This window comes from Maylandia zebra, linkage group LG6, assembly GCF_041146795.1.
Source record: "Maylandia zebra isolate NMK-2024a linkage group LG6, Mzebra_GT3a, whole genome shotgun sequence".
Classification (NCBI taxonomy): Eukaryota; Metazoa; Chordata; class Actinopteri; order Cichliformes; family Cichlidae; genus Maylandia; species Maylandia zebra.
Genome location: NC_135172.1, coordinates 15,649,474 through 15,667,172, shown reverse-complemented (window position 1 = coordinate 15,667,172; position 17,699 = coordinate 15,649,474). Strand labels below are relative to the sequence as shown.

The 17,699-nt window shown below is 43.2% G+C and overlaps 1 protein-coding gene across 1 annotated transcript; it reads left to right on the top strand.

Annotated features, from left to right (window-relative positions):
* The first annotated feature begins 300 nt into the window (after positions 1-300).
* hapstr1b (HUWE1 associated protein modifying stress responses b) lies at positions 301-5,986 on the top strand. The gene is made up of 4 exons (XM_004568311.6): positions 301-765; positions 3,704-3,784; positions 3,905-4,180; positions 4,273-5,986. The coding sequence occupies exons 1-4, from the start codon at positions 570-572 to the stop codon at positions 4,509-4,511; spliced, it is 792 nt and encodes a 263-aa protein (XP_004568368.1). The 5' UTR covers positions 301-569; the 3' UTR covers positions 4,512-5,986.
* The last annotated feature ends 11,713 nt before the right edge of the window (positions 5,987-17,699 follow it).

Here is a 17,699-nt window from a genome sequence, read left to right as displayed (position 1 = left end):
TCAGTGACTACTGTTCAGTCTACTGATACTGATCTTGAATTTAAAACGAAAACAAAGAAAAAGTATGAGCACAAACAGGGTGTCCTTAGACCTTTGACCACACTGATTACATGTACGACATTTCCATGGTCGGGCTGCCCCCTAACGCACGGAATCCACTGTAACAGGCTATAGAAAATCTTCTGGGTGGGATCAACATTGTTTTTCTCCGACAATTTGTCTTTTTGTCACCGTCCAATCAGGCTTCGTGTTCAGCATCAAGCACCGCCTATAAAATTGTTTCTACCAATCTATTTTCAGCACATTGAGATAATGGGAGGGGCAAGCTCCAGAAATTCCGAGGTGTTGTCATTGCGTTCCTCAGTTTTGTGTGTTTAGCACTGGGTGTACGGGTGGGGTGTTAAATATCTACAATGTGGCTATAACAGCAGTTCTGGCTTTTATTTTGTGTACTTTGACGTATTGTTCCGGTATAGCACAGAAAAGTATAGCACAGCCGGGAAATTAAAAATCCTGTATTTTACACGAAGGTTAGCTTATAAGCTATTAGCTAACGCCTAACGTTAGCTATGGAGGAGAGGAAAGAGGAGGGAGAAGCGGAGATCCAAGAGCACGGCCCCGAGCACTGGTTCTCGAAATGGGAACGGCAGTGCTTAGCTGAGGCGGAACAGGATGCGCCAAACGAAGAGGAGTCCGAGCAAAGCCAGCAAAAGCTGTGGCACCTCTTTCAGAACTCAGCCACGGCGGTAGCACAGCTCTACAAAGGTATGTACAGAAGATGCCGGAATTCAAGCTAAGCTAGCCGCCTGAGCTAACATTATCGCTGGGCGGAGAGACACAAAGGGCACTATTCACAGCTTTTTCTCTAAAGTACAACCGGCGTTGTTTGTCACCGTTGTAGTTTGCAGTTGGACTGGGAGGTGTATTCTTTCAAACAGAGTTTAAAATCGAGTCTTCGTCGCTTCTCGTCTTGATTATCGTGACCCTGTTCCTTTTGCTAGCTAACTATACCACATGCTAACGCTAGCAGCCGCTAACAGCCGGTCACCGTGTCAGAGCGTCGGACAACAAGGCTGAATGTAGCTCACGGTGGCCTTAGCTGTCAGAGGTCTCACTGGTTTAAGGGATTGAAAAGAAGACACGCTAAAATGTCCCCGAAATAACGGGTTAACTTGCCGGTGCGGGCGTCACGGGTTTATTACAGTTGTTCGTCGGTTATGTACACGATATGGCTTACACAAAAAGTGTTTTGTCTGCCGGTTATCAGTTATACAGCTAGTCAAAATGGCGAAACACAGGGAGGAGATGGTAGACTGAAAACAAGACATTTGTTGACGCTTAGTCGTAAATTTTTATTATAGCGGTGTTGTGGACGTCCAGAAGTTAACGACACAAAAGACGTTTTATACCAAGACGCAGTTCAGTTTCCTCTTTCTGGGTGCAATGATTTTCATTACCAGAACAAAATGGCGAAAGGATTACCATAAATGTTCTTGTTGAAAATTTGTCCTGCCCAGATATGTTTGTTTTTTTTTTTTGTTGTTGTTTTATTTTTTGTTTTGTTTTTTGTCTTTTTTGCTCTGACAGCCTCTCATCAGGACCAGAAACTCGCTGTAAATTGTGATCCCTTAGTTATTCAGATTTGTCCTGCAGGGGTTTTTGTGTGTTAAATGCTTTAGTTGCCTCGAATTGCCTTGATCACCAGTATATGGGATTTATTTGATGTCCTATCCTCAATATTTATGGAGCTCTATTTCACCAGTACAATTACGATGTTTGTCCGCCACTGTCTAGAAATCCTGCTTGGTCAGGTACTTCTGTTTACAAGACCCTCCTCCCCGTGTGTCCTAAAATCAGGAACACACCTGTACATGAATACACTTATGAGCAGCCAGTGCAGAAAAAATGTAAGAGTTTCTAGTCAGGAAAACTGCATTTATTTTTTGGGTCATGAAAATACTATCATTGCATTTCTTTTAAAAATAAAAAAACTGGAGGTAAACATCGCACAAGTTGTTGATATTCACATAATTTTACTTAAGCATCCTAAGCATATGCATAGTTTTGAGAGTTTTAGTTTTAGCCTTGAGACTTATTGTGGTGGATACTGAATTTGAAAATGCTCAAACAGTGTTTCTCAAATCTGAGGTCAATCAGCCAGTCTGCTGACTCAGTCTTTAGGGTGTCTTCCATTGTAGCCAGAAAGCTATTAATGGATATGTGGATCATGACTTCCTGTTGTGTGCGTCAGTCAGTGTTTGCAAAGACACATGTTAAAAGGTGACAAAGTCCATGGTTTCTTGAAGATTAAATGGTATCTATTCTTTAGCTCCATGGCACCACAGCCCTGCCGAACTAAAAGTAAAATCATTTTAGAAGCAACTCGGTGGCCATCTTGTAGCACATTTTTAGTTTCAGTCCCCATCTGTACAAGTAGGAAGAGAACCATAGCCTCAATTTCAGTCGTTAGTGGAACATTAGTTAAGACAGTAAAAACTGTTACAAAAGTTTATCATCTTCACCTTAAATAGGGTATAAAAGCATCCCATTATAGAAAAGGAGTATACTTTAGTCATTGTAGCACAGATGCAGAAAAGTTCCAGTTACACAGTTAAAGCAGTTATGAACCTTAATGTGCACAGGTGTCAGAACTGCATTATTAAGTAATATTTTTCTTGTTTTGGCTGTTTGACAATGGGACAGCAGCCATCTGTCGCATCTCCCATTGATTTCTGGGAGTACAGATTTTCCTCATTTTTTGAACTTCAGTGCATTAACTCATTGCTATCCATTCTCCTTCAGGATTTTCTGGTAGAGAACCAAATTCATCGTTCCATCAATTACAGCAAAATCTACCTCAAGCAGCAAAGCAGCCCCAGAACATCACAGTACCACAACCATGTTTTACTGTTACAGTGCTCTTCTTTTTATGGCATTATGTGCTGGTTTCAGCTATTGTCTCATCAGTCTACAGAACATTTTCTCAGAAGTCTTGGGGATCATGAAGATGTTTTTTGGTAAATGTGACACAAGGTGGTGGTTTTCCCCTCAACTCTCCCATGGGTGTCAATTTTGCCCACTCTCTTTCTTATTGTTTATATTATGAACTCTGGCCTGAACTGAACCAAATTAGGCCAAATTGTTTAGATGATGATCTTGGTAGTGTTGTGACCTCCTGGATGAGTGTGTACGTTCCTGGAGTAATATTGGTAGGCCGGCCACTCCTGGCGAGGTTCACCACTGTGTTTTCTCCATTTGTGTATAATGATCTCATTGTGATTCACCTTTAGAAGTGCTTTTGAAACCACTTTTAGGCTGATAGAAACATAGTCATTGATATCTTGGCTATTGAGTTTCCTTAGTCATGGCATCATTTGTTGCTTTTTGATATCTTTTGAAGCCTACTTCATTTTGTCAGAGAGGTGTTTTAACATTTTTTATTTATTTTTTTTTAAAGAGGGGACAAACACTTTTCCATGGGACTATATAAAGTCTCAGATAAAAATCAAAATACCAGCAGACCACAAACCGAACCCGTTGCTGCAATTTGACCTTTTCTACACGTTATGCATCTGTTTATAGAGTAGATATTTATGTATTGCTCATTTAATTTTCTGTTCGTTCACTTGGTTTTTAGCTCTCATTTCTTTTTGTTTGTCTGCCTTTTGTTCTTGTCGCTAAAGAATAATTTTGTAATTCACAGATCGAGTATGTCAACAGCAAGGACTCTCCCTCTGGGTGCCCTTCCAAAATGCAGCCACAGCTGTCACTAATCTGTATAAAGGCAAGTAAAATGATACTGTTAACCATTATGTGGTTCAGCCTTTTTATAGCATTTTATATGTACAAGTTGCGATTGTTGTGTCCAGAGATACTGAAATTAGGCATCCTTGTATGTCATCAGAGAGTATGGAGGCCCGCCAGCGGAGCTATGACCTGGGCATCCACTTAGGCTATCAGCGCAGGAATAAAGAGGTGATTGCATGGGCGAAAAAACGCAGAAGAACTATAAGACGAGAAGAACTCATTAGCTTCCTGTGTGGCAAAGTTCCACCTCCTCGTACAGCTCGCGCCCCACCCAGAGTTTCCATGGTATCTGCGAGCAGACCGTCACCTTCGGAGACTGGCAGCTCAGTGGAGACCGACCTGCAACCCTTTAGAGAGGCCATCGCACTGCATGGTTAGTCAAAGCACCTGAACGCTTTATGAAGTTGCAAGGCTCGAATTCATATAAGTTGTCTTATTCTTTTTTCCCCATCTCTTCTTTTCCAGGCCTTAGTGGTGCCATGGCCAGCATCTCTGTGCGTTCTGGTCCTCCTGGTTCCCCAACTCACCCTGCACAGTCTCTCAGTCGTCGTAGGAACGGGCTTCATGATGTGGACCTCAACACCTTCATAGCTGAGGAGATGGCACTCCATTTAGATTCCACCACCAATCGTAAACGAGGCCCTGCCCCCTGTAGTGATGTCATCACAGACTCACCCACGCATAAACGTAACCGGATGCTCTGAACTCTTCCCACACCACTGATCCCTCCTCTGTCTGCTCCTCAGTGGCCAACTGGACAGCCGATGGGGACTCGCGCCTTGGCCAACCACTGAAATCTTCCTTAGTCGCAATGCTACAAATAAAGAAAAAACTGTTCTCAGCGTACATATTTAGCCCCTCCTTTAACCCACTCATTTTCTCAGCAGGAAATTTGGTGTTGTCTCACACGTCCTCTCAGTGGTAGAGTTCTGTTCCTTTTAGCAGATTTACTTTCCTGTTTGTTAGCCCTCTGTCGATCTGATACCGAGGCAAGCACACGTTACACTTGAAGTTCTCGACGTGCAGAATGTTCAGTTGAGATGGTGGTTGTTGTTTTTTTGTTTTGTTTTGTTTTTTTGGGGGGTGGGGTTCTGGCCGGGCTCCTTTGTGCTTCACATTCAGTGATCAGATGGACCAGACTGTTGCCTGCAGTTTGCGGTTATCTTCCCCTCTTTCCTCAGGCATACTTCCTCCTCTTTTGAGTGCTCGCCAAACCAGACTGAATCCGGGCTCCTTGGGAGGCCAAACTGCCTCCCTGCCGCGTGGCTCAACTCAAAACGCTTTTCAGCGTGTGCATCTCATTCTGCTGCTGTGTTTGTGTATCTGACAGCAGAAATGCCACTTGCTGTGTCGTACTTGTCTTCGCCTTTGAGAAAGCTGCTACAGTATCTCTGGTTTTTGTGCAACAAAGAGTGTGTGTGCGCGTGTGTGTGTGTGTACGCTTGTGGACGCAGGGTTCTGGCAAATTCAGTTTCCACTTCACAATTTTCTCTTTTATGAAATTCATCCCATTTTATTTTTCTTCAGTTGCTCTTTACAGTCCAAGCAAGGGTTTTATCACGAAGCAGGTCATTCATATCCACACAGATAAGTGGGGTGACGGGGTGGGGAAAGTGAGATGCATCTTATGTCTTTTATCTCTGCATTTTCTTTTTCTAACCATGCTGTTACCTGTTGTAACGTTACAAATAATACAAATGCGCTACGCACAGTTTCCATATCAGCGTCCAGGAGAACTCGATACAACACAGGCTCTCAAATTTTTTGCATTCTGAGCAGTAACAGTGTTTCAAAGGCTGCATCTTTGTTTGCATATGACCCAACAGTAACTGGGAGACTGTTGCCAATAACTCGTCTCTTGTTTTACAACCCTTTCACACCTGTGACTTCAGCTTTAAATCTAGAAAATTACAGGGGGCAGCTGCCTGTGAGCTAGTGGAGGGCCGATGGCTGTGATATTTTACTTTAGCCCGCTCATGGACTATTGGGTGTGTTGAGTCAACAAGGCACTTGTTTTTGCTGATTTCACACTGCTTTGTGATACAATCTTGTGTAATGTGTGTACATAACATGTAGGTGCTGTTATATGTGGTACATTATTGTAAAAAGGAGTGCAAATCCATTAGGATGTCCATGTACAATAACAATTCTGACATTAAAGAACAGTACAAGTGTTCAACTTGTTTGAGTTTTCTCACAGTTATGTTCCTTGTGTTTAGTGCAGGAGGAGGTTTTTCTCGTTTCTGTGGTATTTTAATAAAATGCCTCAGTTGTTGGTCATAAAAGAACACTAAAGGGTAGGACGAAGTGGAGAAACCTGAGCCTTTCAGGTGTTAGCTGTCGCAGTGCTTCTCTGTTAACTCATGCCTTTTTCATTTGATACCAAGAATAAAGGATCATCTGAATGCTGCGCTCAGTCTGCAGAAGCAGGTTACCTTGGTTTGTTAACATTGTGCAATTCATTGTTGCCACCACAGGGGGGTGACAAACTACATGCTACTGCTTTAAGAGTTTTAAGCAGACACTTCCATGACAGGAGTTTGTTTTTATTAAAACAATCTCGTTAATCTAGAAGAAATTCTTACATGCAAATTTGTAAATTGGCAGCATTTACACACAGGGAGGTGTGTTGAAGGGCAAACAAAGATAAACAACAAATATGAATACCAGGGGAAGAACAAGCTGCAAGTGAGCAATGCTAGTGCTGCATTTGATGAGGAACCAGGAAAAATAAAAGGAAAAGGCTAACAGCAGGATTTATTTTATTTTTTTGTTTAAAAACAACTTTTTATTCTTGTAATATTTCTCAACCTGGTAATTAGATTTTTTTTTTTTCAGTTCACACAGTGAATGTAGAATATGCTTTTTGTCTCACTCTAACATCAGAAAACATCACTCTAGAATAGAATAGCTTTTTATTGTCACTGTTACAAGAACACCGAAAGGCAGTTTGGCATTTCTCCATGTGTGTCAAGTACACAGTAACAGACAAATTTACATTTACACAAGAGTTCTAGTGTTTCATCGGTTACGTGAACTAAAAAATTGTTTGTCTACCCGCAACAAAACAAACTGGAGGTTTCCTGGTTACTTAACCACATTTGGCATCAAAGGTGCGAGAGTTGCAAAGGACAAACGTTTGATCCACTTTTGAATCCACCAAAAGACACACAAACCACAAAGGCTAACCTATTTCTCTTATAGCAGTTAAGATGCCATTAGTGGTGACTCACTGTGTTAGTCTGCAGCTGACAGACTGCTGCACATAGCTGATGAGCAGAAGTAGTAATGCACTTAGTTCATAGAGACAGTGGCATCATTTAACACGAGGGAAAAATGAGATTAGGGGAACGGAAGGGAATCAAGAACCGGTGCCAAATCGTCCCATCCACTGGCACCAGTACTTCCAAGCTTATCATTTCCTTTTATCAGTGCTGGCATGTTTTCATGACAGCTGCACACTGCAAACTAATGATGTCAGGCTCAGCAAAGCTTTCGGAAACTTGAGTCACTCATGCGTCTTGCTTTTTGTGTGTTTACAGACTGGGAGATAGTAAAACACTGGCACACACGCACGCACACACACACTGTATAAAGAATCAATAAGTGAGCTGATAAAGAATCAGATCTTTAAACAGTATTGATGAAGGCATTAGTATCAATAAGACCTTATCGATACCCTCCTCTTATTGTCACGGACAGACTGTCGTGAATATCTGACACTTTTTAAAGCTTAGACCTTTACAGATACAGTTTTGTGTGTCTTTTTTCAGCCTTTTTTGTGTTTCGTGCAGCCAAGATAAACAGCATCGAAACCATGAAACATTCTTCTCCCCTCGCTTCCATCATTTCAATCAACACACAAACTCTTCTCTCTGTGCAGTTAACGTTCCATCTCCATTAAACACTCAGTGCTTATACTTTTGGTTGGTTTTTTTTGTTTTTTTTGCCATTTTCACTTAACTTTTTCTATTTTTCTTTTGTACTTTTATACCCGCAAGCAGCATTCATACCAAATCTGACAGCATTTCACCTTTGCAAAGCACAGGTGAGACAGGTACAGATAAGAAATCCCCAGTTATGAGAGCCACTGACTCACTTCATAAGCTTGTCTGTTGTTACACTATTATTTTTATGCGTACGTGGATCCCGATCAATGTTCCCTCTAAACTGCTGGCACGGTCTCTGCTCACAGAAACTCTGTGTTGCACACACACACACAAATCTAACCTGAACTGAAATTAAAATGAAAACTTTAACAATTCTGTTTTGCAGTGTTAGTCAGTATGGGATTAGAACGATGCCACCTTATCCCATAGTCCAGCCAATAATGCGACTCACAGGCTATGACAGCGTCCTTATGTACCGACACCGGTGTTTTAGCAAAGCGGCGTGGCTGATGTGGAGTGAAGCCACATTAATGACAACGTGTACAACGACTGAAGATGTGAGCAGGACAGACGGAACAATTGACAGAAAAGGTATGGACTTTATACCAGTTTTTAAATTGTGTTGATAGGCCACTAAAACCAGAGTTATGATAAAAATATGCAATGTTTGGTTTTCTTCATGAATACTGTCGTTGTTTATATTTACTGCGGGAAGAAACGGTAAAAACGGCGTTTTAGAAGGAAAACGCTGGAAAGCGCTCTCCCTGTAAGCAAAACCAACCCCCCGGCCTCCCTCTCGCCACCACCACTACCCTTTCCTATTGGTCGAAAAATGTACCATGTCGACCAATCAAATGAGATGGCAACATGGCATTTAGTTGTTTAGGAAGGGGGAAGTTTTAGGAGTGACGGTGATGTTTTGAGATGTGAGAGATTTGCCACATTTAGCGCAAATCTTGTGTAGTTAGTGTGTAGTATAGTCAATAGTTTTGTTGTGTCAGAACAATGAGGCGACTGCTAAATGTTACAGGTGTTACAGCAGTGATACATCTCCTGCTGTCAGGCCTGCAGGTATCAGGCTGTTGTTCTCCTTTATCTCATAGTGGACAGAAATTGTTTTTTGGACTGGCACAAATAATTTGTGTGGCATCAGATTTGATGCAGAACAGCTGATTATTCTGTAAATAGTTTGAAATGTTTATTTATTTTTATTTAAAAAAAACAACTTAACTGCATTTTTAGGTAAACATATGCAAAAAACTTTCTTGTTTGCATAACTCAGTTACTTTTTTGAAGAAGTAACTATATAATTAATTGCCCAACATTGGTCATTATACTGTATTTTGCAGGACAGACCACAGACTCATACTCATAATACAAGTCAGAGCTTTATATAAAAAAAAGAAAAGAAAGTTGTGTTTTCAAAATTGGAGCTCAGGTTATTATTATTATTTTTTTGCTTCCAATAGTGTTAACATACTACACAGGTCATGAACAAGATTTTTTTTTAAATTTTCATTGTAAGTGGGCTGAAGCAGTTAATTAAAAGTAGTCTAACATAAATGCTGTAATTTGATTATTTTGATCAACCATGTAACTAGGATGGATTTGATGCTGGCGTGTCTGCTGTTGCTCACAGTGGTCCAAGCGACCGCTCAGGGAGTTTGTGTGTTCGCTCAGACACATGAAAAATTAGAGGGAACATTGATCCCGATGCAGACTGATGGAAAGTAACTTTATATTTATAAGGGATTTTTAGTACTGGGCAGAGGCAGGGGGTGAACTGTCTGCTGCTTTAAACAAAAACCCCACATTGTTTTCCTAAAATAAGTAAACTCTCTCCTGATTCGATCATCGATAACTTTGAGGCACACCATGGATTTTATGCACATTTAGGGTGGAATTCTTCCCCATAACAGAGAAACCCAGCTACTCTGCTAAAATAACAAAGGTAAAAGTGATTCCCCATTTTATAGCATTAATCTTCAGATACATTATATTGCCAAAAGTATTCATTCATACATCCAAATCCTTGAATTCAGGTTCCTGTTCCAACATGACTGTGTGCACCAGTGCACAAAGCAAGGTCTAAGGAGACGTGGATGAGTGAGTTTGGTATGGAAGAACTTGACTGGCCTGCACAGAGTCCTGACCTCACCCCAACAGAACACCTTTGGGATGAATCAGACTGCAAGCCAGACCTTCTCATCCAACATTGTGTCTGACCTCACAAATGCACTTTTGAAAGAATGGTGAAAAATTCCCATAAACATCCTCTTACACCTTGTGGAAAGACTTTTTAAAGCTGTTCATATTAATTATTACATCATATTAAAAACTATGGATTAAGAATGGGATGTCACTCAAGTTCATATGCGTGTGAAAGCTGCAGGCTTTCTGTGTATTCCATTCCTTGTCTCTGCCTGATCTGACAGCAGTTTTATTTGACCTGAGCACACATGCAAAATTGTTCTGCAAAACGGAGTCCTGCCACCTCCCTCCACTAATTCACTGCCAAAGAATGAACAGGACTCAGATGTCCCAAAGAAAGAGTTGCCAGATTAATAGCGAACACTTGACCTCCCACTTTTTTAGACTCAGCCAATTAAACACCAAAGTTTGATTTGTTCTGCCACTCCAACCGCCACAGAGATGCGCGATAGACACCGGCGCTGCCTTACACTGCATCCGGCTGGGATATCTGTTCCTCCTTTCCTGCGCTGACACGACACGGTTGTTTTTGTTTCATCATGTATCTGAAAGCTCTAAAGGCTGCAATTTGATGGAACCATGGAGGAGAAGCAGAGCTGACCGCAAGCTGTTTCACGCTTCAAAAGAAGCCCTCTTTATGTGCACGTGTTTGTGTGTGTGAGAGAGAGAAGGAAAGGGAACGAGAGAGTGAAAGAAAAAGACATGACGAGAAGCAACAAGTGCCTGAATGTTCCAGAAAAACCCCTCGAAGATGGCCATCTGGGCTGCGCTCACACACACACACACACACACACACACATAAACACACACATATAGGTGTCTCCTAGGATGCCGTCTGGTCTGAAAGAGAGAGCTGGTATGTATCTTGTGAACCATCAGAGACACACACACACACACACACACACACACACACACACACACACACACACACACATCTAAACAAACGTCCAGGCTGTCACAGCGATTGTGTGTCTGTGTGGGCTTGACCATTAGGGAGTTTTCAATGGCAGACAGCTGGCGATCAGTGATGCACTTGTTATCCCTTGTGTGTGCGTGTGCGTCGACATACACGGCGCAAACACAATGGGTTGATGGTAATTGCTGCACCAGCTTGCACTAATTGATAGAGGACAGCATGCTCATACCCTCACACACACACAGGCACATTAACACATTAGCACATGCACATAAACAGAAGCCAATCAGGCAGACTGCAAATGTGTCCCCAGGGAGACAGATCAGCCGGAGATCAGGGGGTGGTGGTGGTAGATAGAGAGGTGGTGCAAGAAACCGGGAAGAAGGAGAGGAGGAGGAGGAAGAGAGGTTAAACACTCCCCAGAGACGGCTGCTAGTCAGGGCTCTTAGTTTTGTGCACATAGGCTACGGTAGGTGAGCGGTGCGTGGCGTGCATAAAAACACAAGGTCTGAGAGATTGTCTCCTATTTTTGGGTCTGCTGTGTTTTTGTGAATGTTTTCTCCTCTTCAAAAGGAGCACCCCATCACCACCACCACCACACACACACACACACAGACACACACACACACACATCTTCTCAGCCCACTCCTCCATCTTTCTCTCTCAAACATAAACGTGATGATACACACACACATGCACCCACAGATCTTCAGAGCTCCCTTGCGCACCAGCATGTCCCCGTCTTCCACAAACGCCATGACGAGAGAGAGAGAGAGAAAAACAAACCAAGAGCTGATCACCATAGCAACACGTTATATATCTTCCAGCAATATTTATCCAACCCAGAGAGGAGGGGTTGAGGTGGTGGTGGTGTTGGTGTTGCTGGTGGCAGCGTAGATGGAGAGGGGAGGCAGAGGTGGTGGCGGTGGCGTGTGCATGTGTGTGTGGTGTGCGTGTGTGTCTGTGTGCGTGTGTGTGAGAAAGAGAGAGAGAGAGGGGGGTGGGGGGGGGGGGGGGGGGGGGGGGGGTCGTGATGCAACTCCTCTAAAAATCAAATGGTCATTATTATTAAGAAGAGGAGTTGCAGTTCGCTTTGACGGCCACAGGGAGGCAGCAGCAGCCAGAGCAGCAGGAGCGGCAGCATCGCCAGGCACCAGTCATGTGGCACGCAGAGATTACAGGCTGCAGGTTTCACCCCAGCTAAACACCACAGCAGCTTATTTCACTTTTATTTCAGTCGAAAGTGTGTCGAGGAGTGAAAATGTGGTATGAATGTGTCAGTCTGTCTGCGTGCGTCCTCACAGCGCGAGAGCGACAAGACCTGGACTGGGCACCAAAGGTTGAAAGGAGAAAACCTTTCCAGCTCGTCCTAAAACCCCAGCATCTCACAGCGGGATTCTGGGCACGCATTAAAGGATGGAGAAAATGATTGAAGAGGAAAAGAGATAAGAAAATGAATGGTTGGGCAGAAAAAATATAATAATAATACCACTAAAAAAATAAAGAGCAGGAATGGTTGCAAGGCCCCCTCCTCCCCAAGCATAAGGATTAGATGTTGTGCTGCTGGCTGCAGATGGGTTTGGGCTTGATTCTGTATGCGTGTGCACCGTGTGTAATATCTGTGTGTGTGTGTGTGTGTCTGGGTTTATTTTTTTTGGGGGGGGGGGGCTGGGGGCTCAGGAAGTAGGTTCAGCAAGGAGTGAGGAGAGAGGGAGAGAAGAAGAAAAGGAGGGAGAGGGGAGTGAGGAGCATGAGAGGAGGGAACAGGATGAAAGGATGTAGGTGAGTCTAGGAGGAGAGGAGGCCCAAATCCTCACTGAGCTCCTGGGAGAGAACAAGGAGAGACATGCAGAGACTAATGATGTGAGAAAAGGGGAAAAGTAGAGGGGAAAACAGGAAGAGACTGACGGTGTGTGTGTGTGTGCGTGTGTGTGTGTGTGTGAGATGTATAGATCGGAAATAGAGCCAAAAGTGTAAGTAAAGCACAAGTCTCCTAGCTCGCATTTTTATATAGAAAAACCCAACAGGACCTGACAAGAGTCTGATAGAATCAGCGCAGCTACATGTTCACTCATCATACACTCCTACACGCTTGCCCTCACGCACATACTCACAGTCCCACTTGCCCTCTCTTCAGCACTGCTTCATTTTTTCCAATATTCTGTGCTTGGGGTGGTATTCCGTTTTGGTGCAGTTTAAATTTTTCAGCAGGTTCACCTGGTGTGACTTTGGGAGCCATTAGCCTTCGACTGGGCCCAACCCGTGCAAGCACCTCAGCAGGTCGACTGCTCACAGTCCGGGGGGGCTCGGCGGGCCCGTTCGCCATTAACTCAGGGGGAAAAAACTGAGTCTGCAAAACATAAAATTGTTGTTTTCAGCCCAGGAGTTGTCGCACTCCTCTGTTGGAGTTTAAGGGCATAGCTTTGCTGGCACTGAAGCTTCTTCTTTTTCTTTTTTTTAATGAATTGGAGAAAATCAGTCCATAAACATTTTGATCGTGGATCAGCTGTGAGTTCTGTAATGAAGCTGGTAATTCAAAGATGGCTTTAATTTGTATTGTTGTGAGTTTGCAGACACGATAATTACAAGATATTAGGAATTCTTTGTATTTTTTTCTTTCATTTTACGCCCTGAGGGTTACTTGGTTAGCTCTGTTGCCTCACAGCAAGAAAGTCTTTGGCCGTGTGGGTTCCTCTCTCAGTCCACAGACATGTGTGTTAGGTGGAGATTCTAAATTGGCTGTAGGTGTGAGTGTGTGTGGTAGACAGCCTGGTAACCTGTCTGTGGTGTATCTGCTTCTCCCCCTATGACAGCTGGGATAGACTGGATGGATGATTACTCAATTTCCTAATAATTATCTTTAATACTGCAAATGAAATTTTTTGCTTGTAGTGACATAACTGCTACGTCCTCACCCTGATCTCATGTCGCAGCTCCACGTGCAGCTTTTTAGCTTCTTGTTTTGGTTTGCAACTTGATTGTTTCGTCTCTCTGCTGTCACCAAAATTGAGCAGCAGGGAGATATTTTCCACTAAAGAAAAGATAAACTGCTCTAACAAGCCCCACTGGTTGACAGGCAATTAGCTGCTAAACTCAGGAGAGCAGTTTAGCTACAAAACAAAGAATGAGTTGGTTGAGGCCCAAACGGGGTCGTCAGGTGCCCAGGAACACGTCTCTAAATGAATGTCAAAGGTTTTTCCTCTGTACATTTTGTTGCCTGAAAGTAGCTGCAGGCAAACAGCCAGAGTCTAAAGTAAAATTGCACGATGCAATAACTACACATGGAGGTCCTTTGCTGCAGGAGGTGTTTACTCACTCCTTTGTCAAACCTTTTCCAGTTGTTGATATGTCACGGCTGTGTGTGTTTTTTTTCTCCCCCTTTTCTTCCCTGCACTGTTCCCTCCAAGTGGCGAAAAAAATAAATGACTGCAGAAACCCAAGAATCATCTGGTGGACATGAATGTTGCATAAGGCTGTCCAGCTGAGAAAAGAGGTATTTTGAGCCTCTTTGAGATGAAGAGAATTCAGCAGAAAGGTGTGAGACGAACAGGTTGAGGTCAGAGGGAGCTCGGAGACATGTGTTAGGAAGCATCAGAGAAGTACAGAGAAATCCTTGTGGTGACTCGGAAGGAGGAGGCAGCTCATTGACCTGGCTGTGCTCTGCAGGTACAGGGACACACTGCTCTTTAGCCAGATAACTGTCTGAGGGAAGGAGAACATTTTTCAGGAATTTGTACATCGGCTACACGTGTAATTTGGAAAGTAGTTCTCGATGGTTTAAAAGGGTCTAAGTGTTTTTCCTCGGTGGAGGTCAGTAAGAGAGCTCATTTAGAAAAGGCATAATTTCCATTTCAGCTTTGGGGGAGCAATCTGCTGGGAACTGCTCAAGACACTACAATTATATCCTTCACCACCATGTGCACTGTGCTCTTAATGGGTATTATTCATGCACATTATAAACACCAGAATCTCTGTGTGTGGTACTTAACATGACATACTGGCCTAAACAGTGACTGTGTGCTGTAATTCAGACTTAATGAGCAGCAGTCGACGTCTAATGGGGGGGAAAAAAATGCAAAATTTATTTGATAATTCAGTGAACAGTTTGGCATTCTCCATGGAATTCTTTGTGGCAATACATTAGCTAGCTTTAGAGGTTTTTTGACCACCGACAGTATAAAAGATGGACACAGGCAGCCGCTGGTTAGTAAAGTCCCATTGCCAAGCATCGAGTGAAGAGAGGATCGTGCTGTGAAGTCCCACGAGTATTCTCCTTTTCGACTCTTAGAATGGCACTAATTTTAAATGTCGTAGTCATAAATATACATTAAATAATTGACAATTATGTCTCCCATCAATTTGATGCTTTCTCATAAACTTAGACTGAATCCATTTAAAGGAGGAGGCAAATCTTTTTGTTGCTCCATCATCTTGAAGGACATCACTGTTCCGCCTAATGGGAATGTGGCTATGCATGTGAACAAGCTAAAGGCAGAGGAACAGAGAACTCATAGGTGTTTGTGTGGCATGGAAGCAAATTTTAATACACCTGCACCTTTACACTCTAATATGAAGGATCATACTCTCACACCCTGAGAAGGAGTCACCTTCACCAAAGAAGCAAAAACCCAAAGGAAAGACACAATGTGGCCGGCCTACCGATAGAATGAGAGTAAATATTGGAACAGCAGCTTTTCCCAGATGGAGGGAGTGTCAGAGAGAGGAGGATTATAAACATCTTTGCACATGGGCTTTGAAAAAAGAAAAAGTTTCTTTGATAAAAGTGTTTGTCCTACCGTGGCCACGACACCATCACAACTTCCCTTCCAAGATGGTTAGTGAAGTGTCACGAAAATCTCAATATAAGGCAGAACTGTACCAGGCTATAAACATGCTTTTTAATGCTGTAAAGTTTGAAGTTTTTTAACATGGCAGTCTGATGGGAATCTCAGGTGGCCTCTTGAGTAACTGCAGTTTAAAGGGTTCATTTTTGTGCCCCTTGGTTTTGCCATAATTGCCTTTAAAAGTTCAGTTTTGTCACTGATGTACAACATGCCAGTCGTGTTATATCTCGAAAGGGGGAAAAATACACATGAAAATGATTGTGATTGTAGCTTGAATTAGCCAGCTTTAGTTACAGCCCACATAGCAGACAGGTCTGGCCCGGATGTGGTGTCAAGCTGGCATTGCTGGCTGACTTCTGGCACGGTAAGTGGTCAACCAGATGTGGGACAGGTCTGGCAATGATGGCACTATTTATGTTCCCATTTTCCTGTTTTAGTTAGAAGACCCAAATGCTATGTTCCAATAATATACTGCTATGCAGGTTTGACAGGTTTGTGAGCGTACACTTTATCCAAAACCTACTGAGGGTTTACCCATGTTTACCACCAGGTGGCTGTAGCTCAGGAGGTAGAGCAGGTCACCTACTGATCGGAAGGTTAGTGGTTTGATCCCTGGCTCCTCCAGTCTGGATGTCAAGAGTATGAATGTAGTTAGGAAGCACTCAGTTTAGAGAAACTGTGTGTGATTGGGTGGATGTGGCACTTTGTATAGAGCACTTTCAGTAATCTAGCAGAGTAACTCAAAGTGCTATATAAAAATCAGGCCATTCACTGTCTGAACAGAGTTTCAACATGTTACTTTTTCATTATGTTGTTCCGGCAAATGTTGTTATTACATGGCTTGATTAAGGTACACATTAGGCTGACATCTGGGGCCAGAGCTGAAACTGTTCTGGGCCAGCACACAGCAGTGTGTCTGCAACTGGCCCGTGGCTGCACACAATGTGCTTACACATGGCCCACATACCGCAAAGAATGACGGATCTTTGGTGGCCCAGATCAGGTTTGCCAGAAGTAATCCACACATGGGCCAGCACAGGACCACCAGTGTGTCTCCAACTGGCCTTGTGCTGGCCTATGTGTGGGCCACTTCTGGCAAACCAGATCTGGGCCTACCAAAGGGCCGTCATTCTTTGCGGTATGTGGGCCATGTGTAAGCACATTGTGTGGGCCACAGTGTTGGGACTAACGCGTTACAGTAACTACATTATTATTGTGGTAACGAGCACGGTAACTAGTTATTATGCCAAAATCAGGAACGCGTTAGTCGTTACTGGGATTTAGATAGGGTCGTTACTCGTTACTTCGTGTGGTGGCTATCGCGGAGCTTCCACAGATTCAGTAACATTAGCAAGTGGTGGAAGCCAGCAGGTGGATGAAGGAAAGGGGACGCAGAAGGAAAAGAGACCCGAGGCGGCCGCCGGTCCAAGTGTGAACTGAACTTCAGGTAAGAAGTTATGACCTGCAGTCTCTTTGGGTCAGATATGAACCAAGTTTAGGTGGAGTTTATTTTCGTTATTCTGACTTTTTCCGTACTGCGTGCTAGCTAGCATGACGGAGTTTCTATACAGCTGGGTGGGTGCTATGAAGTTAATGATGTTGAACTTTATTTTGTTCATAAGTTATTAGAGTTGCCAACCGTCCCGTCTGGTATTCAGAGAAAATATTACACGTTTCTTACTGAGGTGAAAAGGAACAGTTTGTCCCATAATTCAGCTACAATGAAAAAGGCACAAAGCTGGAGTTATTCTGTGTCTTTGCTGCACAGCTGCCTCTTCTTCTCTCATCCTCTCCCCTTCCCTCTCCCATTTCTACTTCAATCATGAAAACTGATCAATGATCAGCTGATCGGCTTTCTTGTTTGTTTATCGCTCACTTTGCGCCGAAAGAGGAAACCAGCGGATGTCGCGCTAAACAACAGCAGCACGTTTAAGCTTGATCAGCTGTTGTTAGAATTTATTTAATATTAACTTCTAGTATCAGCTGATGTTTGCTGGAGCCACAGCTGCAAAAAAGCTGCTGGTCATGATA